The sequence below is a fragment of the Sus scrofa genome, chromosome 16 (assembly GCF_000003025.6).
Source record: "Sus scrofa isolate TJ Tabasco breed Duroc chromosome 16, Sscrofa11.1, whole genome shotgun sequence".
Classification (NCBI taxonomy): Eukaryota; Metazoa; Chordata; class Mammalia; order Artiodactyla; family Suidae; genus Sus; species Sus scrofa.
Window position 1 is genome coordinate 34,673,851 of NC_010458.4, and position 23,677 is coordinate 34,697,527.

Below are 23,677 nucleotides of genomic sequence, written 5' to 3' on the forward strand. Positions count from 1 at the left end.
ACCAGGGCAAAGAAAAAGGCCTGTCCAAAACAAAAAAACCAAAACAATAGTAACAAAATAACAGAAATTATTCCTTTAGCTTTAATGCTTCATTGATAGACAAGTAGGCCTACAGTGAAATAATTACCTTTGGGGGGTTTTCCCCTCTTGCAACTTTTGAGAGCTATGATGATCTACTGCATATAAAGTAGATAAATCATAATAACTATAAGTCTAATAACTCCTAAAAAGTGTACAATACAAGTTTCTATGGTGGAAGATTTTTATCTTAAAAATTTAGGCCCTTCCAGGAGTTCCCGTCATGGATCAGCGGAAATGAATCTGACTAGCATCCACGAGGATGCAGGTTCAATCCCTAGCCTTGCTCAGTGGGTTAAGGATCTGGTGTCGCCATGAGCTATGGTGTAGGTCGAAGACGTGACTCGGATCTGACATTGCGGTAGCTCTGGGGTAGACCAGAGGCTACAGCTTCAATTTGACCCCTAGACTGGGAACCTCCATATGCCGTGGGTAGAGCCCCCAAAACACACACAGATACACAAAAAATTAGGTCCTTGCAGAACATGCTTATCTTATAAGCAACAGAAATAATCTAGTGGGTCATTAGTTTAGTAAAAACAATCAAATTCATGCCATAATGAATATACCTGCTTTAGTCACCACTTCTTTTTATTTGTTTATTTATTTATTTTTCTGTTTAGGGCCACGCCTGCAGCACGTGGAAGTTCCCAGGCTAAGGGTCAAACCTGAGCTACAGCAGCCAGCCTATGCCACAGTCACAGCCATGCCAAATTCCAGCTGCATCTGCATCATACAACACAGCTTGCAGCAATGCCAGATCCTTAATCCACTGAGTGAGGCAAGGGGTGGAACCCACATTCTCACGAATACTAGTTGGGTTCTTAACCCACTGAGCCACGATGGAAACTCCTTAGTCACTCCTTCTCGAAAAATCTTATAAAATAATGGCACTTGGGCAGATCATTCTAAAAGGGTGGCACCATCTGTCTTTTTTTAATTAAGTAATAAGCAAAGCAATATTATTCTACTGAGTCAAGTTTCTGGTTTAAAAAAACCTCAAAATTGATTGCATATTAATATAAAACCATTAGTCTGATGGAGGAGAGAGGAAAGAAAATGAACAATTTCATTTGTCAGTGCCCAATAAAATTTTCTGTGATGACAAAAGTATCCAGTACAATGTGCTGTCCAACACAGTAGCCACTAGCCAAACACAGCCAATGAATATTTGTTACGTGGCTGGTGAGAATGAAGGACTAAAGTTTTTATTTTACTTTAATTAATTTCATCTTAAGTAGCTACATACAGCTAGAGGCTTTCATAATAGATAACACAGATCTAAGGTGTTAAAAACAAACTAAGGTTGATGTTTCCATTGTGGCACAGAAGGTTAAAGACCTGATGCTACCTGTGAGGCAGTGCAGGTTCAATTCCTAACCCTGCCCAATGGGTCTTAACCAGCACCGCCACAGATGTGGTAAAGGTGGCAGCTGTGGCTTGGATTTAATCCCTGGCCTGGAAACTTCCAGATGCCATGGGTGCAGCTAAAAAAGAAAAAAACAAAAAAAGACAAAAAAACCCTAAGGTTTGGAGCCATTAAATTTTAGTAACACTTAATACGTAGCAAAACTAACTTTGATTCCCTAACTTAAGAGGAAATAGTTAGGATATATCTGAGTAAACACTGATTTTGTGAGCCAGTGCTCAGAATAAAATTCTCCCACACCAATTGCTTCCTTTAAAGAAATATCCCTTTGGCATCCCTCATATTTTAGAATCCCAAGCTGACTTCTCTCTCCAAGCAACTAGCCTTCCTAGAAGGGGAAGCAAGAGGGCCAATCAAGTATAACTAGGATAGTCTCCTACTTTCCTCAACAACCTCAGATCTTCACATTCTGTCCTGGAATAAGTCCCTTATGCTCTAACCCAGCAGAGTGTCTTCTTGGATCTAGCTGCCCAAAGCTTACCTATACGGAACTCCATCTTCACAGCAGCTACTAACTGCTTCCTCTTTAGTCCCAGAATTGTTCCTACCCTCAGTGGAGGCTAAGAACACTCAGCTTAGCTATACAAAAATAACACTAATCAAAAGCATTTAAGTTTTTGTAATTAATTCAAAGTAGCACAATATTTATGCTAATAAAATACTATGTAGTTTTAAGTTTCACTTCAGAAAAAGCTTTATTCTATTCCTAGTACACTGCCTGGTCATCTGCTTCTAACCTAAAGAATTAAATGAAGAACACGCAGTCTCTTCAAGAGGGTAATAGTCATCACTGTTAAAGAACAGGAAAAAACAGAATTCTTCCCTGGTAGGCTTCTCAAGTTATCTGACATGGTGAAATCTCTAAAGGAGCAGTTCTTAACTTCTTGGGGTTCACAGAACCCTTGAGGATTCTAATGAAACCATGGACACTCTCCTCAAAAACATATGAACTTTTGCCATATAGCTTGACCACCTACACACACAATCACCCAAAAATGGTCATCTATGGACACTTCTATTATAAAGATATAAGAAATACCATAAAAATAATATCCTATAGCTCACATTCTCCTAAGTGATCAGGAGAATATGACCTCAGAGAAGCCAGAATTAATGCAACTCGATATTCCAGTATCTTTCCTTAGTGCTCCTTCCTCCTCCCCTTCTCCCATCACCCCTTTTTGCTATGTTACAGAACTGAGGTCACTTTTAGTATTACTTATGATTATTGCAATGTTATGTTTCCTGTTCTAATTTCAAAACTCAAAGCTTATTTCTTAAAAAAAAGTAAAAATATGTTGAATATCTACTACTTGCCAGGTATTTGCCTATATTCTCTCCCCAGCAATTCTATCACAGGGAAAGAAAGAGAATCTACCAAAATCTGCATATTTGAAAACTTAAAAATCACTAAGTCATAAAGAAGTCAAAATGTAAATCACAATAGATTGATACGAACGAAAAATAATGACAAATCAAAATTTAAAGTATGAAGTTAAAATGCTACACATGAAAATGTAGAGCCTTAAATTCATACATGAGAAATTACTGAAACAAACATTCAACATGATAGCTTTATTTTTTAAAGGCTCAAGAAAGTGAAAGGTAAATAGGACAGAAATTAATGAAATAGAAAATGAAGGAAAAATCAGATCAATAAAGTCAAATGAGTTTTTATAGGTTGATGAAATAATCAATCTTGCTAAAGTTTAAGAAAACAAAAGAAAAACAGAAATACAGTAAATTTAAAAATTTTTTAAACAGCACTGACAATATCTCTGAGCTAAATTTTACCAGAAACTCACAGATGTTAAGCAACTCACCCAAGAGTACACAGCTCTTGCGTATGTGCTAGGGCAGATAACCAGTACATACCATCTCTCCTTTTACGAAAAGAGACTAACCACCAGGGTCTCAGTTTCCTTATCTACAAATGAGAAAGAAGAATGACATTATCTCTTAGGTCCCTTTTCAGTCCATGATTCTTAGCAGGCTGGTCTATTTATAGACAAACAGCTGATTTTCTTCTGTTGGTTAGACTGAGGTGAAGGAAGTACTGTTTTGTGTAACCTAGAGTACATCTTCATCTACTACACTTGGGTTGATCAAGCCATTCTAATGTGTACGTACACTCTGCTGCAAACTATGGAAGAGAAATAAGAAACCTCAGCAAAACCCACAAGAAAATTAAATAGCGAAACTTACGAGAAAAATAAACAGTGAAGGAACTGCTTCTAGCAGCTAATGTTTTACCAAAAACATAATGGATAAAACCTATATGTAAGAAATAGCCTCCCTTCCAAAATAAAAAGTCCAGCATATGCAAATTTAACCATGTTTGTTCATTTCTCTACATGTATATTTGGGTCTGACAAGTAAGGCTACAGTTACTTTTGTGAAATTTGCTTCTACAAACCCTTTCATTTTCTCCTTTTAGCAGTCCAAGGTTAAAAGTAAATAAAATTTTTTTGGCTCTTTACTACTTTGTTACCTGAGCAGTTTTTAGAAAGTTCTATTCATTCCAAATTTAAAGAATGTTCTTTATTTGGTCTCCAGTTCAGTTTGAACAAAATGCATTTTGGGGAGAAAAACATGCAATATTTTTCTTGCTTTCTTTGGAAACAGGTGTTGCAAATTCTTTGCAAAATCGCAAGAAAAAATCTTCCTAATTGACGGGAGTTGTGCTATTTCTGAGCAGAAGGAGCTTCCTTCTTCTTTTTTATAAAGGATCATTAGCTGTCCCAAAGAAAAGAAAGTCATTCAAAATTTACCAACTTAAGAAGTGAAACTAGTGAGTTTGCCAGGTCAGATAGTGTGTTTCCTTCACAGATCAAATGCAGGCACTCTTTCCCGATCATCTAACAAATGTTTCATGTCTAACACACAGCTAGACATTCGTATCTGGCACTCAAGAGAAAATTCAGAATAAAGATGAATATCTGAAATTTCAACTATAAAGGGGATAGCTGAAGCCGTGAGATTTTATTAAGATCACAAAGGGAAAGTGACAAAAGCCATAATCTTAGAAAGAGAACAGAAAGTCAATACAGCCAACTAATAAGGAATGAAACACCAGGTAAGTAGAATGAAGAATAAGAAAAAACAGCGTCAGGGAAAATGAGGGGGGCTCTTTTCAAAAATGTCATTATCAGTTTTTCCTTAACTCCCACCATATATCCTGACAGTATGCTAGGTATCCTTCAATATCTTCAAAATGGATATATTATTACACTATTCTGAAGATGAAGCAAACTGCCCAAGGCAACTTAGATTGCAAAATTAGAATTCAAACCCAGGTCAATGAGGCCATGAGCCCTCTGCGTTCAGGGAGTCTTAATAACAAATACTACTTACAAAAAAGCTGAGTGGAAAAGAACAGACAAGAGGTCACTGATGAACCCTGATAGACTGCAAAGTACAGAACTGCCATACTCTTGAGTGAAAACAGAAAGAATGAAAAGAATTAGGGAAAAAGAGCAGGTGGATAAAGAACTTTTAAATACCTTCTGATAAAAGGGAAGAAGAGAACTTGGTCTATATCTTGAAGGACAAATAGAGCAGAAGAACAGTAATGAAATTTTTGGTCTTTTCTATAGTGCAAAAGATACGATAGTGAGTTGATGTGGTGAAATGCAAGTGGTGGGAGAGGAAGACTTGAGAATGAGTGGCAAAAGGGAAGAAAGGGGGCCAAACAGTGTAAGCACCTCCATGTGTCTGACACCATACTGAACATTTAACAATAATTTTCATTTCATCCTCACAATACTAGAATACAAGAAGGCACAAATATTTTGTTTTGTTCTCTGATATATCCCAAGCACCTAAGTCAGTACTTAAAACAAGGCAGGCCCTCAACAAATATCTGATGAATGAATAGAGTCACCTTGGTATTATTTCCCCATTTTAAAGATGAGAGAATGACTCAAAGAGAACAAGCAACTTAATTAAAGTCATATACATAATAAGGATGAAATTAAAAACATTTAATGACTAGTACTGCACCATCACTGGCCACTCAGAACAGATGCCAGCTAGTGCTAGAGGAGCTGAGTTCTGCTTCAACATTTGACTTGTGGGATCTTGGGAAGGTCCACAGGAAGGTTGGACGTAGGGGAAAGGAGAACTCAGAGGTATACTGCCCATTTGCCTTGATAGTAAGTGATGCAGCAAGGATTCAAACATGCACTTATCTGACTCTAAAGCCTTCTAAATTAAGTGGAAAATGGTACCATCTGCTAAAAAAAATAAGGAGAGGAGGTAACTGGAGGTTTTAACAGAACAGAAAAAAAATTCAAAACAACTACAATGGCAATTAGAAATGATTTATTTAAAGACTGATAACTGAGCTTAGTCTGTTGCCAGACAATTTAAACAAAAACAAAAACAAGAGGATGATCCAACTTCAGTAGGGTAGAAGGAAATGAAGAATAAGAGAAAAATGAATGGGCAAAGCAAAATTACAGTATAAAGATTGTCAATTCCAGGTAAATAATTTGGATATGCTTCAATAAGAAACAAAAAATCAACACTGGCTCTTGAGCAAGAAAGAATCTGCTGAAAGCTGTCCCTCAAGAAGACGAGTTTGTGCAAGGTAGAGGGGGAGAAGGTGAAAAGCCGAAGGCCACACAGGAGTCAGTGGTTGGGAGCACTGTATATTTGGGTGTGATTCACAGAGATGGCACTCGAAGTATCCAGGGGCAAGAGTTCAAAAAACCGTGCACCCTTGGCTTTTAGGAACACCTACATTCTGGTCACTGGCTTGTAGTCACCACCTCTCTGTGGCCAACATGGTTTTACTATAAAAAGTACTTAGTTATCTTGTTGGTTTTTTTGTTTTGTATTTAAGTTGGAACAAAAGGGAGAAAGTGCAGTTTAGATATAAATGACATTTACCAAAGAAGGCTTTTACTTTTCGTGGTTTTCTGTCAATAATTACCTATAATATTCTCAACCCCGGAGTCTCTCAGTTCATTAAGACACTTAAAATAAATGTGTGTATGTATTTAAATAGCTTTTTTAAAAAATCCAGGACAACTATATGGGCAGGTTATTTTAACATGGACCCTGAGATTTCTGCACAAAAAACAAGTTAGCCTATTTATTTATACACTAACAAATATAAAAAGCAGAAGTTGGTCACCTGTTGTTACTGCCCCAGAAAGGCAGACAGTGCCAACTGGCCAGGAACAACATTAATTCCTTCCACCCTCCCATGGTAACAGCTGCTCCGTTTCTTTTTCAAGCTGGCAAAGGTCACAATCAGGAGCAAACTTTTCATGTGGATTTCTACATTCAGAAAGCAAGGAGCTGGCTGACATAATAGGGTGTATGGAAACATAGCTAGGTTTTTGTTGTTGTTGCTATTGCTGTTTTATTTTACTTTCTCCTGGGCACTTATCAGGAATCTATTTAGGGCTTCTTTGCTTTTTGAAGCTATAACTAGTAATCATTTCTTGGACAAAAAATATTCTGTTTACATGAAACTGGACTTGGGGATGATACAAGCACAATTTGAAATAGGCCAAAGGAAAAAAAAAAACCCTACAGCAAAATTATACAGTAACACTGACATCATTAATGGTCACCTAATTAGAAATGCATTATGCTAAGTGAAGAGACCAGGCCCAAAAGGCTACATACTGTACAATTCCATTTATATGGCATTGTATGACATTCCATTTATATGACACTATTGGATGAAGAAACAGACCAGTGGTTGTCAGAGGTGAAAATGGTAGGAAGAGTTGCCTAAAAAAGAACACCATGAGGGGATTCTGGGCAATGGCAGAGTAGTTCTACATCTTGACTGTGTGGTGGTTACATGACTCTAAATTCTAAACTGTCTAAATTCACAGAACTGTATCCCAAGAGAGTAAATTTTACTAATAAAAATTTACTCTTATGCCTCATCTCACCTCTCTACTCCCCCCACTTATTTCAAACCTCTTGCCCAGCTCCAAACAATGACACCACCCCCTTCACCTAGATAATGCCTACTTGCTACTCTAGCTTCTATTCATCTCCTCCTGGAACCTTTCCTTTGGTGTGGCAGGGTGGGGTCCTGAATAGAGTAGGGCTTTGGAGTCGGATACACCTAGCTAGGTTTACTTTTGGCATTCTCCCAGTTCCTACATGAGTGAGCATGGTCAAATTACCTATCCACCTGAGTTCAGTTTCCTCATTTGGTGAATGCAAATAACTATAATTTATGTACCTCCCTGCTATAAACTAAAAGCCTAGTAATATACCTAATGTATTACCTGGCACATTAAGAGAGATAATCAAATGCTTATTCCCTGACCTTTCTCCTCTGCCAACTGCATTCACACCCACTGCTCTCCTTCTGAGTCTCCATGGACTTGATACATACATGAAATTATCACAACACAACTCATGTATCGAAGTTATTTATCACTGGCAAATAAAATGGGTCTATGTTTCTCTTTAAACCCTTAATTCACAGAGGCTAGAGTGTGAGAATTAATGCCTGAGAATTAATAAGTTGTTTGAAGAATAGTTTGTCTACCTGATCTGGTCTTATTGTTAAAGAAGGGAATACTGGAATAGAGAAAGAAGGAGGAAGAAAAGGTCAGAACACAGAGATAGTCTGGGATGGATGACCCAAGGTTTTCCAGAATTTCTACAAGGATGCTGTATATAGAATTACATAGCACAAAAACTGCAAATAACATAAATATTAAAAAAATGGAGGTAAACTGGATTATGCCAAATACAACAATGAAACACCACATAAACATTAAAAGTAATTTTGTAGGAGACTATGCTAAAAAGAATGCATGCAGTGATATTCCAACACTTTTTTAAAGCATGGGTTTTCTTTTGTTTTGTTTTGTTTAAGTGTGAGTTCACAGACATAAAAAAAGCACTGCAAACCTATGTAACCAAAATGTTAAAATGGGTCATCCCTAGGTGGTAGTGAGATTAGTAGTGGTTTTTATTTTCTTTTCCAGATTTTTTAGAGTTTACCTATTTATTACATACTAATTTTTGAAAATTTGTAATCACATAATTATTTTAAAAGAAAAACTAATCTAGATTTTACTAATGATGTTATTCCATATCTGAGACTCAAATGTCAAAAAATAGGAATTAAGTACATTATGTGAATCCATATAATGAAATATCATGTATTTTCAAAGTAAAGATAGTAAAATATATTACAAACTATATACCTGTGGGAAAGAAGACATGAGAAGTTCCTCTAATGGAAAGTTATTTTTAACTTGGAAAATCTATAAAGAGATACACAGGAACATTTCACCAAATACTAACTACATATATTTTAGTTATCTTTCTTCAAAAGCTTATCAATAGCCAACAAATTTTAGAAGACAATACAAGACAGTGAATCAAGGGGAAGGTTCCCCTTTGAAGCCTAGTTTCTATAGAATTTGTTTAGTCTTCAGCTTAAAGAAATTATTATCTGTAGGGTTCTATCTAGGTATTATTTAAGCTTATAAAACAAAGCATTCTGTGTTTAGGTGAGAACACCTAATTAAGTTACTTGTCTCTCTGAACCAATGAGACTTCCATTCTCAGCAATCCCATACACAAACTTCCCTTAACCAACTAAGTCTCCCTTATTAGCAGCTAGCCAAGCGATAACTTCTCTCATTCAGCAGGAAGGCCCATATCCCAAAGAATAGTGTGTGTTTCCTATTATACTGATTCCTGAATAAAGCTGGCAAACTCTAATGCCCTTATAGAATTTCTAGGCTAGTCACTGTCTATTACAAAAGATAATGCCTCTTTAAAGGTTGAGTATGGGGGTGGGGGGGCGAGCAGATCTTAAATGCTTTAAGGAGATTGCTTTAGAGCAATTGAATTCATAGGGAAAAAAATCAGATTGACTTGATTTCACCATTTTGGTACAAAATACACATAAGAAATAATTCAGGTATCAAAACTACAAATTAAAAATTTTAAACAACCAGGCCAAAAAACACATGAAAAGATGTTCAACATCACTAATTATTAGAGAAATGTAAATCAAAACCACTATGAGGTACCAACTTATACCAGCTAGAATGGCCATCACCAAAAAGTCTACAAATAATAATTGCTGGAAAGGGTGTGGAGAAAGGGAACCCTATTACATTGTTGGTGGGAATGTAAATTGGTGCAACCACTGTGGAAAACAGTATGGAGATTCCTCAGAAAACTAAAAAATAAAATTATTACTTGATCCAGCAATCCCACTCCTGGGCATCTATCCAGAGAAAACCATGACTCGCAAAGACACATGTACTCCGATGTTCACTACAACACTCTTTTCGATAGCCAAGACATGGAAACAACCTAAACGTCCATCAACAGAGGAACTGATAAAGAGGACGTGGTACATATACACAATGGAATATTACTCAGCCATTAAAAGAAAAGAAATAACAGCATTTGCAGCAACATGGATAGACCTGGAAATGATCACGCTAAGTGAGGTCATTCAGACAGCAAGACACCAACATCATATGCTATCACTTACATGTGGAATCTAAGAAAAGGACACAATGAACTTCTCTGCAGAACAGATAGTGACTCGAAGACGTTGAAAAACCTATGGTTTCCAAATGTGATAGGTTGGAAGGTTGCAGGATGCACTGGGGGGTTGGGATGGAAATGCTATAATTTGGTTGTGATGACTGTTGTATGATTGTAATATTTACAATTACAATAAATGTAACAAAATTAATTTAAAAATTTTTTTAAAAAACAAATTAAATCCAGACCTGAGACCTCAACTGCTTTTAAGAGTTCACATGTCTCCACCAATTTTTAAAAAATGTATTGGGTATTTTAAATCTTAAAAATATTCATGTGGATCCATCATGTCTAATCCAAAATTATGCCAAATGGCAAGGTTCCAGAAACTAAAATAAAGTTATACTAAGGTGTGTCTCAGAAGAAAAACATAAGAACTCTTACTTTGGCAGGAAGTCACCAAAGTGGCATATCTAAATTAGTAAGCTTTGTTTAAAACACACACACTTTTTATAATAGACACATAAGCCAAAAAGTTTGGTAAAATTCTTTTTTTAATACTTATGATTACTGCAGTAGCAAATCATGTATCTGTTTTCCCAAAAATCTATGTTTGTACTAAAGTTATTTTATACAAAAGATAAGCTGAAGAAGGAAGGACTCCCACAAATTATTCCTTTAAGGCTAAACGCAAACATGCAATGCTGAAACTACACAATAAGTAGCAGCTACCATAGGAAGCAAGAAAGACAAGCCGACATTAGTTTGTTGAATGCCTACTAAGTACCAGGTATTTTATTTACATAGCTTCTCATTTATTCCTAACAAACCTGTGAAGCAGACAGTATTCTCTCCATTACACAAGTGAAGAAACGGAAGCTCAACAAGACTAAATAACCATCTATGTGACCTGAAGCAAGAATATATAGCAAAGCAAAATTTTGAAACCAAGTCTACCAGGCTCCATATCCCAAACTCCACCATACTTAGTAAGGTACTTTGGAAAACAAGGGTATCTAATAATCCACTGTTCTCAGTAAAGAGGGTTCTCTAAGAGGAGTTCAACTTTCCTATAGAATTGGCATAAAAAATGGTTTCTTGGGAGTTCCATTGTGGCACAGAGAAAAAAAATCAGACTAGTATCCATGAGGATGTAGGTTCAATCCCTGACCTTGCTCAGTGGGTTAAGGATCCAGCATTGACGTGAGCTGTGCTATAGGTCACAGACACGGTTTGGATCCCACGTTTCTGTGGCTGTGGTATAGGCTGGCAGCTGTAGCTCCGATTTGCCACCTAGCCTGGGAACTTGCATATAAAAAGCAAAAAAAAAAAAAAAAAATAGTTTCTCTATCTGGCAAGATCATTCTTCCCCCATCCAGCATATCATAGGAAACCATGACAACCTAATGAAAACCTACTACCCAAGACCATTAGCTACTATACTCTCCCTCCTAACTTTTTTTTTTTTTTTTTTTTTTTTTTTTGTCTTTTAGCTATTTCTTGGGCCGCTCCCGCAGCATATGGAGTTTCCCAGGCTAGGGGTCTAATCGGAACTGTAGCTGCCGGCCTACGCCAGAGCCACAGCAACGCGCGATCCAAGCCGCTTCTGCAACCTACACCACAGCTCACGGCAACGCCGGATCGTTAACCCACTGAGCAAGGGCAGGGACCGAACCCGAGACCTCATGGTTCCTAGTCGGATTCGTTAACCACTGCGCCACGACGGGAACTCCCAACTTTTTAAAATAATTACCAATACCCACAGATTTCCACTTCTTCACCAACTACCCAATTCTCAGCAAACCCCAATTTAAAAATGGCTTTACATAAGGTTATCTATGACCTTTGTGTACTAAACCCAATGGACATTTTCCAGGTGTTATCTTACTCACCTTTAGGAGAACACAGACATTGTTACCTGTGTTCTCATCCTTAAGGTATTCTCTTCACTTGGATTTCCAGAACATTCTCCCCGTTTTTAAAGTATTCCCTTCCTCTCAGTCTCAGTATTTTTTCCTTTCCTCCAGCCAATATGAAATGTTGGTATTTCTCATAGCTCAGTCCTAAACCTTCTGTCCTTTTCACTTTCTAACTTCTTCCTAAGATTCCATCAACTCTCATGACTTCAATTACTAAGAATATGCCAATTACTCCCAAAAGTCAGACAGTTCCAATGAGCTTTCAAATCATTTATCCAAACAAAGAGTTGATACTTCCTCTTGGAAATTTCACAGGCACCTTAAACATAACATGCTCAAAATTAAACTCACTATTTCCTCTCCATCCCCTTTCCCATCTCAAATTGGGTTCTCTCCTAGTGTTCCCCAGCTCCGTTACTGCAGAAGCCAACATTCATCCAATTACACAAGACAGAACTTTCATAACTATCTTTAACATTTCTCTCTCACCAACTCCCCACTTTCAATATGTCACAAAAGCCTGTCCATTTAACCTCCCAGATACTTCTCAAATCCCTTCAACTTTTCTCCATCTTCACCACCACCTCCTCACTCTTATCATTATCTCACTTGGACCATTTCAACAGCCTCCCAATTGACCTAAATCCATTCTTTTCCAGCTCTATTATTCAACCCTGCAACCAAAGTCCTAATTTTAAAAAGCTACCCTATTCTCTTTATTCAAAATCCTTTTTATAAACTTACAGTAGTCATACCTCCCTTTTGGGCACTAATTGATTCATTTTAATATTATTTGTGTGATTATATGCATCTCCACTGCCTAAGACAGAACCTAACATACAATATGTGAGGAACTAATATTAATGCAATAAACCAATGCTCACTATGTAGTAGACACCTCACCAGAGCCAAGGAGAACACAGAGATGAAGACACAGTCCTGTTCAGATACAGAAACTGAAGTTGAGAACTTGGGTGATTCATCCTAATGGTAGGTGACAGACCTGGTATTCAAACTCAGACCTGTATGTTCCCAGTGTCCATATCTTTTTTTTTTTTTTTTTTTTTTTTTTTGCCACAGTATACAGCAGCTTGATGTGGGATCTCGGTCCCCAAACACTGAGTCCTAACTAGACCACCAGGGAATTTCCACTTTTTAAGCCCACACCATTGGCATATGGAAGTGCCCAGGCTAGGGGTCAAACTGGAGCCACTGCTGCCGGCCTACACCACAGCTTCCACAACACGGGATCCGAGCCACATCTGCAACCTACACCACAGCTCACAGCAACGCCAGATCCTCAACCCAACGAGTGAGGCCAAGGATCAAACCTTGAATCCTCATGCATACTACTTACATTCATTTCCACTGCACCATAATGGGAACTCCCGCCATAATCTTTAGTTTTTATGCATCCTATGAATATAAAAGAATTCTGTAAAATTTTATGTTAATAAAAATAACTGGAAACATTTCATATCTTGATAAGACACAAAATATTTTAATCAAGTTCTGTTGAAACTGCAAGGTAAGACTTAACCCTACATTTAAGCCATTTCAAAATAATACAACAGTCCATCTCTCTCTTGAGTAATTATAGTTTGCATAGATATGATTCCAGCTCACACAAAAAAGTACCCATTCACACTTTTTATTATATACAGTATTAATGTGTCTTTATCTCCTATACCATAAATATCTTTTCCTGAATTATATTCAGAAAAGGCACTAAAACATGTCTATGGCTAGCCCCTATATGAGCAATGACATTGCTGCCACAACTCTATCTGCTATATCTCACAGGTGAAAATTTCAAACTCCTCTGCTTTTTTTTGTTTGTTTTCTGCTTTTTTTTGGTTTTTGGCTGTGCCCAAGGCATGTGGAAATTCCTGGGCCAGGAACTGAACCCAAGCACAGCAGTGACCCAAGCCGCTGCAATGACAGCACTGAACCCTTAACCCAGTGCACCACAGAAGAACTTCAAACTCCTCTGCTTTTAATTTCCAAAATATTCAACCATATTATGCTGTCTCCCAATCTCAATATTTCAATCTTAATTATGAAAAAGTCTGAAAACATGAAGTAAGGTTAAGTATCACAAAATTTTTCCAGCAATCTCTTTTTTCCCAGTGAATTCTAAATATAGGCTGAATTACAGTTGACCAACCTAAAGGACAAATTCCTTACTTTAGGAAATTTACATCACTATAAATGTGACCCTTAGATTTATCCAACTGGAAATGAGAATATCCACTACAATCTCTTTACTGGGCAGCAATCTCAAGCCTTGTGAGGCACATTCTCATGATTAATTCTAGTGTTCCTGTTCCTTTCAAAGAAGCTTCATCCTCTCCTGGCTTCCTCCTGGAAGATAAGAAGAGACTACAGCAATATCTACTTCTTTCATTTTTTTAAATTTTCCTTCCTCACTGTTGCCCCCTCCTTTTTTTTTTTTTTTTGCTGCACCTGCAGCACGTAGAGGTTTCTGGGCCAGAGACTGAACCCATGCCACAGCAGCTACACGAGCCACAGCAGTGACAGCGCCAGATACTTAACCTGCTAGGCCACCTCTTTGCCTTCCTTTTTATCAGGAGAAATTAATTTAGCCAAAGCCCACATCAGGGCCTCTGGGCTCTAGAAGCTCATGAGTTTAAAATTTCAGGCACAACTACTGAATAACTCAATGCTTTTAAGTCTAAGTTTTAAATTTTTAACAAATAAAAAAATATGACTCTTAAATAGGACTCAATTTTGTAAAGATTTTCTTACAATTTTGGCCATGGTATTTTTAATCTGGTGTATTTATTTCTCATTGGTGGTAAGTTTCCAAGGTTATAGGCTAATGAAATTCCTTAACTGTTCAATGATAGCTATAGCCCAATGCCCTACATAGTAAGAAATCATTCTGCCATCTTTAGTACACAGTAACATTAAACGTTTCATCATTTCAACCATTATCTGGTTAACAAATTGCAAGATCAGTCTGGGGGAAAATAGAAACAATCTTAGATAACGTAATTATTTCAGAAAATATCTTCCTCCTATTTATTATTCTGCAAGTCATTGGAACAGAATACAGCACAGGTGGATAAAAAGTGAGAAGAGATTCCTCTGGCATTTCAGATTTTTGCCAAAAGAATCTGATAGACTTGGAGGAGTTCCCAACATGGCTCAGTGGTAACCAACCCGATTTATATCCATGAGGACACAGGTTCAATCCCTGGCCTTGCTCAGCAGGTTAAGGATCTGGCATTGCCGTGACCTGTGGTGTAGGCTGCAGATGTGGCTCAGATCTGGCGTTGCTGTGGTTGTGGTATAGGCTGGCAGCTATGGCTCCGATTCGATCCCTAGCCTAGGAACCTCTATATGCCATGGGTGCCGCACTAAAAAGACAAAAAAAAAAAAAAAGAATTTGACAGTCTTTGCTGAAGACAAACTGCTGTTGATACAGATTACAATCTCTTGATATTAAGCAGACTAAGTTAGAATTGTAGTTTCTTTTTGTTTTTTAACTTAATGGTAAGTAAACATTCATCTTTATCTTTTTCTAAAACTAAAAATCTCCTTTCACTGAAATTTCAGTGAGTCTACTTATGGTCTCCAGAGGAGACAGTTTGGGGTGGGGGGGGGATGTGTTTGGATTATGGGATGGAAATCCTGTAAAACTGGACTCTTATGAACATTATATAACTACAGCTGTGATAAATTCATTTGAGTAATGAAAAAAATTTTAAAAAAGAAATTTCAGTGAGTCTGACCAAATTACATTTTGCTTTGGCTAGCATTTTTCACCATTTCTTACAGTATGACAGACACAGGAAAACCAACTAGTTGCAAGACTTCATGAGCCACTTGATCACTTATAAAGTCATGTACCTATGTGTGGCAAAAGAAGAGACTCAAGCAGGGGGCCTACATTACTTTGTATTAGGGCCCATTTTTCCTGTATCACTACTTCCTGAATTCTTCAATCAGTCTTCATCTTTTTCCTATTTTCTACTCACATACTCACTGCCTTCACAACCAGGGTAGACTGATCCTACAGGTCTGCTGCAGATGCTCAAAATACCCCCTGTACACCATGTGCTCTTTGCTTTCCTACCAAGTCCACTGGTATCACCTGCTCCAATATGTTCTGTGACTATTGACTCTCCTTAATAAGCAAGGTTTACTTACCACTATGATCCTCAGAGACAGGCAAGGCAGACATTACTCTCATTTTAATTTACATGTGAGTAAATGAAGTGGCCCATGTGATCTTGTCAACGTGATCAGAGAGAGTAGCAGAAGCAAGGTTAGAATTTAACTTCCAAGCCAACTGCTTTCATTACTAGGTCATACTTTGAACTCTTTAAATAAAGTTACATAAACAAAATTGTTACTCAGTGAAAAATCCTCCACAATGTCAAATCCTAAGCAAGGGGGAAAGCCTATGCAAAACTTATCCTCATAAAAGGTAATATATTTATTTTGGTTAGTAATTAAACTATACTCAACGGCAGAACTTGAATTTCACTCATATTGTGGTACATCAAGTTAGTATTAATGTAGGTATCCAATACTAGCTATAAAGCTGAGTATCACCCATAACCTGTCTAGCAAGTTTTGATAACATCACAAACTAAGAGACCGTTTCTCCAATTGGGCCATTGGGTCAGACAGAGGCAATATTTGGGAAAAAAATATATTCAAAATTCCTTTCTCTTATCAATGCCATTCTAGAAAATAGTAAAATACAATAAATGTCACTGGCTTCTGCTACACTGCATAGCAATGCTAGCTATATTTTCCAAATTAATTTAAGATGTCATTTGATAAAGTATTTTAATTGGCTTTTTAGGAAAAAAATATTATAAAAGTATCCATTTTAATTACATTTAGTCATATATTTAATATTTACATTTAGTCAAAGAGGCAGTTTGCCTCAATGAAGAAGACTATTAGCTAAAATTAGGACTATTCCAGAATACTGCAGATGGATGTGATCACTACATATTTATTTTTTAAACTCTGTGGAAAGAGAAAAGGACAAATTCTTAATGATCAAGAGAAGTTATGATGAGAACTGGTTATGTTTAGATGTACTGCAGCTACACTTCAACCTGTATTGTAAGTTATTAGCTTATGATCAGTTTATAATCAGGAAATAAAATCTTCATGTTTTATAATGTGAGCACTAAAAGAAGTTGTGACTATCCAAACCATGCCACTCCCACTTCATACACATCTTTGTTTACTTCTATTTCTAGCTTGCTTTTCTCTCTCCAACCATGAACATTCATTTGGGTACCTTGTCTATGAGCTGTGGGCATACTGCTCACCTAGAAGTAAAACAAGAAGCTCTGAGTGAGGAATCTGATTCCAGAAAGAAATAGGTCAGAAGTAATCAAAAACATCTCCCACAGTGATCTAGGCACTAAAAACTAAAATATGAACCAGTTTCCAATTTAAATGCTGTGTAAACTGAACCTAGAACTACACAAAATAATGTTCTGAAAGAAAAGTCACCAACACACAATATCAAATTTAAATAACAAATGGGGTCAGTGGTACCAAATTGGTTTATTAACTTAATAGTGATAATGATAATAACGACAGACCAGGGCTATGCTAAATACTTCACATACATTGTCTCATACATTATTTAATCTAATTTCACAGCACTATGAGGAAGGCACTATTATCATCATCTTTTTCCTCATTAGATGACTAAACTCATAGAGAATTAAAGCAACCGGCCCAATTTCGTACAGTTAATAGATAGAGCAAGAATTCCAACCCCATAAGAGTAGCTGACGCGAGAATATTGCCTATTCACTCATGTAACAAATATCTGAATGCCTACTATGTGCCACACAATTTCTAACTACTCACATTACAGTGTTTCCACCCAGGAGTATATAGATGGAGTCTAAGCCATCTACAGGAATTATTTCCAGAATTTAGCACTAACCAAAAGTAATGTTCCAAAAGCTTTACAGTATCTCTGCTAGAAAGTAAAAACAATGGTTTCAGGAGAAATTGTTTTGGAATACAGATAGACTTCATTAAAATACCTACTTCTCTCCCCTTACAGGTTCTTGGGGATGGAGATGATGACTCTGTCTCACCCACTCTTAGTAACCCAAGTGTTATAACATACCAGCTACTCAACTTACCACATAGTATTCTCATTGTTATGAGTCGGCCTTCCAAAGTAAGCAAGAAGCTATTTGAGATCCATGGAATTTGTTTTATTGTTTCACCCATTTTTGTATCCCCAGTACTAGAGTTTACAATGAGGCTAATACCTCACAGAGTTTTGTGATGATTTCATGAGTTTATGTAAAATATTTACCAACGGTGCATTTACGCATTCAATAAAGAATGACTTTCCTCTCTTCTCAGTCACCTAAGCTGCCAACCCATCCCTCTTACTGCTGACGTAAATCAACCAAAAGGCAAGGCAAAACCTGGCTGAACAAGCTGCCAATTAACTCAAGAGCTCATCCGCTACACATTTCCTATATGTCATTTTCCTGGGCACCCCACCCTAAAAAAGACTTAGGAAACATTTCCAAACAGTGACAACTGAGAACTAAACCATGAGGTTCTAACTATATCTGCTGGAATGAGTTACCAAAGGTGACTGTGAACTCTATACACATGACTCATGAGAAATGCCATAAAGAACAAAGGTCTTCTTTCCTGCGTAGTAATGCCTACAACAACAATGCTATTTGAAGAAAAAGCTGTGTGCATGTTACTGAACAGGGCAAATCAGTTACATCTCCCACTCTGATATACTCTCTTAGCACACTCTTAGTAGTTATTAGGAGTTTGACATATGAAAAATTAAAGTACCTCCTCTGAACAGCAGACAAATGCTCAAAATATGATAAGCAGAAACTAACTCTGAAGCAAAATCATATAGAATAAAAATAGTCGTAAAACATCCATGCCACCTGAAATAATCATTGCTCCTCATTTCTCAAGTCTGTACCAATCAATCTGAATTCAAAGGTATAACCCTGTGATCCCTGGTTGGGGAACTTCAACATGCCACAAGCATGGCCAAAAATTTGTTAAAATAATAATAATCCTGGAGTTCCCTGCTGGCTCAGTGAGTTAAGAATTGTGTTGTTACAGCTGTGGCTTGGGTCACTGCTGTAGCACAGGTTCAATCCCTGGCTGGGAAGCCTCCACATGCCAAAAAATAAAGTTATAATCCTTAAAATGGATTTCCCAATTCCTAACCATACCACTTCTTAGCTGGGTTCCACTGAGAGTTCCCCAACTACTCCAGGCCTCAGTTCCATCATCTATAAAATGGAGATGACCAAGCTATCCTCCCTGAGCAGGTTGCTGAGAGGGCTCATGGACACACAGAGCCTAGTGAGCGCTAAATAACTGTCAGTTATTATTGTTATCCACTCTGACATTTAGAAATAAGTTGCAGAATTCACTATTAAAAACACCACGATACATATTATATTCCACACACACTAGTCTCTTTTCTGTTACAAAATGCCCTTTGCCTCTTTGGCCCTTAATATCTGCTCTTCCCTATGCCTGGAATCAACTTCTTCAGCTCTCCCATGACCAACTTACTTTCATCCTTAGATCTGAATCCAAATATCCCCTTCTCAGAGAAGCCTTCCTTGAGACTGCCACCCCCCAACATCTCACTTTCTTCTAACCTTATTTTCATTCTTCCATGGAATTCACAAACATCTGTTACTGTCTCATGTATCAGCTTACCTTTTTCAGTGATAGCTTACCTTTTTCAGTGATATTTACAGCTCCTACCATTGTACTAAGCATGTAATAGCTAATATAAAAATAAATGAAAGATGTTGCAAAGTCAAATATTTTAAAAACTTACCGTGTTAAACACAACATTAAAAAGTCATTATCAGGGAGTTCCCATTGTGGCCCAGTGGAAACAAATTCAACTAGGAACCATGAGGTGGCAGGTTCGATCCTTGGCCTCGATCAGTGGGTTAAGGATCTGGCATTGCTGTGAGCTGTGGTATGGGTTGCAGATGCGGCTAGGATACCACATTGCTGTGGCTGTGCCATAGGCCGGCAACTGTAGCTCCGCTTAGACCCCTAGCCTGGGAATCTCCATATACTGTGGGTGTGGCCCTAAAAAGACAAAAAAAAAAAAAGCCCCCCCTCCAAAAAAAAATCATTATCAGGTTAACATAAGTCAAAATAAGTATCTGGCTGAAAAAACAAGACTAAGAGGAAGAAGGGGTATGGAAAAGTATTATACAATAGTTTTTTAGGAATATTAAATCTACCTTTTACTTGGTCACTCAATCATTTCCAAGGACTGGGCGATAAAAATAGTGAAGGTGACTAGTGCCATTTTCTTGATTAAGTGGAAATTCAAGACTTAACTCCTATAAAGTAACACCTTTTCCATTAGTTTAATTATATTCTACCACAGACTATACAGATCAACTTTCACCATAGGTGGGATTACCACCACCTTAAGATCATACATGTGGTTTTTACACATGACTGATAAAATACTACTATTTCAAGACATTCTGTACCCTTCAAAGACATTCCAAGCACTCATGGAAAATGTTTTAAAGTTTGTGTTTTTGTCCTTAATAAAAAATACACGGATGTTATTTTTACTAAAATAATTGTTATGTTATACTTATAGTAGGATTATAGAGGATAAATTTTATTTGACAAACATATTACGCACATCAAGCATAAGGCACTGCTCTAAGCCCTTTACATATTGACTCATTTGAGCCTCACAACCACCACAAAAGGTAGGTACTTTTATCACTGCAGAGCTAATGCAACAGAGACACAAAGTGGAAATGTGCCCAAGGTCACACAGTAAATGAAGGAGCTGAAATGTGAACCCAGGTAGTCTGGATCCAAAGTCCATCACTAAACTATGCTGCTTCCCTAATGTTTAAAAGAAAAATTCACAGTTCATAAAGAAAAATTTATATATAAAGTCATTCCCAATGTTAGACTAGTTTCAGTTAAGTTAAAAACAACTCTGTCTGAGCCATCTGGGCTTTAAAGCTAGACAGCAAGAAGACTGAAGGGAAGAAAGAAAGCAGGAGGGAGGGGAAATAGTGAATGAAAAATAAGGTAAGTATTCGGGATGGATTAGCAATGGGATCCTGCTGTGTAGCACTGCAAACTCTTGTCTAGTCACTTATGATGGAACACGTAATGTGAATAAAAAGAATGTATACATGTAAGTGTAACTGGGTCACCATGCTGTACAGTATAAATATATATATATAAATGATAAAAATATATATAATAAATAAAATATATATGTATAAAAATGATAAAAAAGGAAAAAATAAAATAAACTAAAAAAAGTAAGTAGAAAAAGGAGGACAAAAGGAAAGAAGAAAACTACTAGCAACTGCTGTTAATATCTGAATGAATGCTTTTTTTGGAAAGAAAATAAGAAAAGAGATAAGACCATCAACAGATAAATGGATAAGAAGATGTGGTACATATGTACAACGGAATACTACTCAGCTATAAAAAAAAGAACAAAATAATGTCATTTGCAGCAACACGAATGCAACTAGAGGTTATCATACTAAGTGAAGTCAGAAAGAGAAAGACAAATACTGTATGATATCACTTATATGTGGAAACTAAAATATGGCACAAATAGGAGTTTCCATTGTAGCGCATCGCAAACGAATCTAACAGGGAAACATGAGGTTGTAGGTTTGCTCCCTGGCCTCGCTCAGTGGATTAAGAATCCAGTGTTGCTGTGAGCTGTGGTGTAGGTCACAGACATGACTCGGATCCTGAATTGCTGTGGCTGAGGCATAGGCCAGCAGCTGTAGTTCCAAATGGACCCCTAGCCTGGGAATCTCCATATGCCACAGGCGCAGCCCTAAAAAGCAAAAAATAAATAAACAAAATAGGGCACAAATGAACTTTTATGAAACAGAAACAGACTCACAGACATAGAGAACAGACTTGTGTTTGCCAGAGGATGGCGGGGGCAGCAGAGAGAGAAGGATGGATTGGGAGTATGGGGTTAGCAGATGCAAACTATTATATACAGAACAGATAAACAACAAGGTCCTACTGTATATCACAGGGAACTATATTCAACATTCTGTGATAAACCAGAATATTTTTAAAAATACACACATACAAAAACTGAAATCATTTTGCTGTACAGCAGAAATTAATACAACATTGTAAATCAACTATATTTCAATTAAAAAAAAAAAGAGTTTCTGCTGTGGCTCAGTGGATTAAGTATCTGGCGTTGCCACAGTGTTGTCACAGCTGCAGCTCAGATTTGACCCCTGGCCCAGGAACTTCCATGTGCCACAAGTGTGGCAAAAAAAAAAGTAAAAAGGAAAAAAAGGAAGAAGGAAGAATGAAAAGAAGGGAGGGAGGGAAGGAAGAAGGAAGAAAGGAGGTAGGAAGGAAGGAAAGACATAAATCAGTGTCTCTATAATCCCTAACAACTTTATTACACAGACTGTACATTTCCATCCCAAATCCCAGATTAAACCACCTAAATTAGGAGGAAGCAGACAATTAACATTACAAAAAAATAGAAGCTACAGTGCTCCCAGTGCTCAATGTTAATTGGTTCACTTAAAATGTAGGCATTCAGGGAGTTCCCGTTGTGGCGCAGTGGTTAACGAATCCAACTAGGAACCATGAGGTTGCGGGTTCGGTCCCTGCCCTTGCTCAGTGGGTTAACGATCCAGCGTTGCCATGAGCTGTGGTGTAGGTTGCAGACCCGGTTCGGATTCCTCGTTGCTGTGGCTCTGGTGTAGGCCAGCGGCTATAGCTCCGATTAGACCCCTAGCCTGGGAACCTCCATATGCCACGGAAGTGGCCCAAAGAAACAGCAAAAAGTCAAAAAAAAAAAAAAAAATGTAGGCATTCAGTGATTTTTCTGCCAACTTCTTTTTTAGTAGGATAAACACTAACAATTTAAACTTTAATTTCTTATCCAAAAGAATCAGAATAATTCCACAAGCTGAGTAACACATATGAAACTTTGGTAGAACTCAGCCAAAAATGACTAAACAAGAAAGAAATTAATAAACATGCATAGCATGTCCATGAGTTCCCCAAAGAATGTAATTCAAAGAGAATATAAAAGAAAAATTTACTTTTCATAAAAGCTACAGAGGGAAATATTCTCTTAATATTTCCATACTCTATTCCAACTAAGGTAAATTTAAGTTGAAAGTCAACTGTATAAAACCAACTAGAGCCAAATACTATCAGTTTCCTCCAGGTATCTGCTTTTGTTCCAAACTGGCCATCTAAATGTAGAAAAAACCTTGCAACAGAAGGTCAGTCTGACCCAAGAATATGCCAGTGTGACAAACTTTTGTTCATTTTTTGAGATTCCTTCCCTCTCTCTGCAGCTAAGAGGAAAGAGAAAAGTTATATAAAACAGAGAAACAAAAGCAGTAAACTTTCATCAGAAGCAAAAGCTTGCTTCATAGAAGTTAACAGAAGTTGAAATGGCAAGTAATCAGGATAATCACTGTGTCCTACTCATTTACTAACTTTTTACTTATTTTTCTCTTTGGTATCTAACAGAATGCCTAGCACCTACTATATATTAAACAAACACATACCTAAGAATTAGTGAATGAACAAATAAATTTTAAGAGAATAGGGAAGGCTGGAGACTATTTAACAAGAGATTCTTTCACTAAATATTTGATTTTTTCCTTAAGGGTCCGGTAAGGCAGCACTTCTTAGGGGTAAGACTTAAGGG

General features: G+C 37.2%; 2 protein-coding genes across 6 annotated transcripts in view; both read right to left on the reverse strand.

The window, feature by feature from the left end:
• PLPP1 (phospholipid phosphatase 1) overlaps window positions 1–23,677 on the reverse strand; it is a 137,158-nt gene that overhangs the window by 69,484 nt on the left and 43,997 nt on the right. For 2 of the 5 annotated variants that reach the window (XM_013984778.2, XM_013984777.2), the window contains exon 2: window positions 3,383–3,434. The exons of the other annotated variants lie outside the window; for them this stretch is intronic. In XM_013984778.2, the coding sequence (XP_013840232.1) occupies window positions 3,383–3,434 (52 nt within the window). The remainder of the gene's footprint in view (window positions 1–3,382; window positions 3,435–23,677) is intronic. 5 annotated transcript variants of the gene reach the window in all.
• SLC38A9 (solute carrier family 38 member 9) overlaps window positions 1–23,677 on the reverse strand; it is a 219,253-nt gene that overhangs the window by 34,276 nt on the left and 161,300 nt on the right. The gene's annotated exons all lie outside the window — the stretch shown is intronic.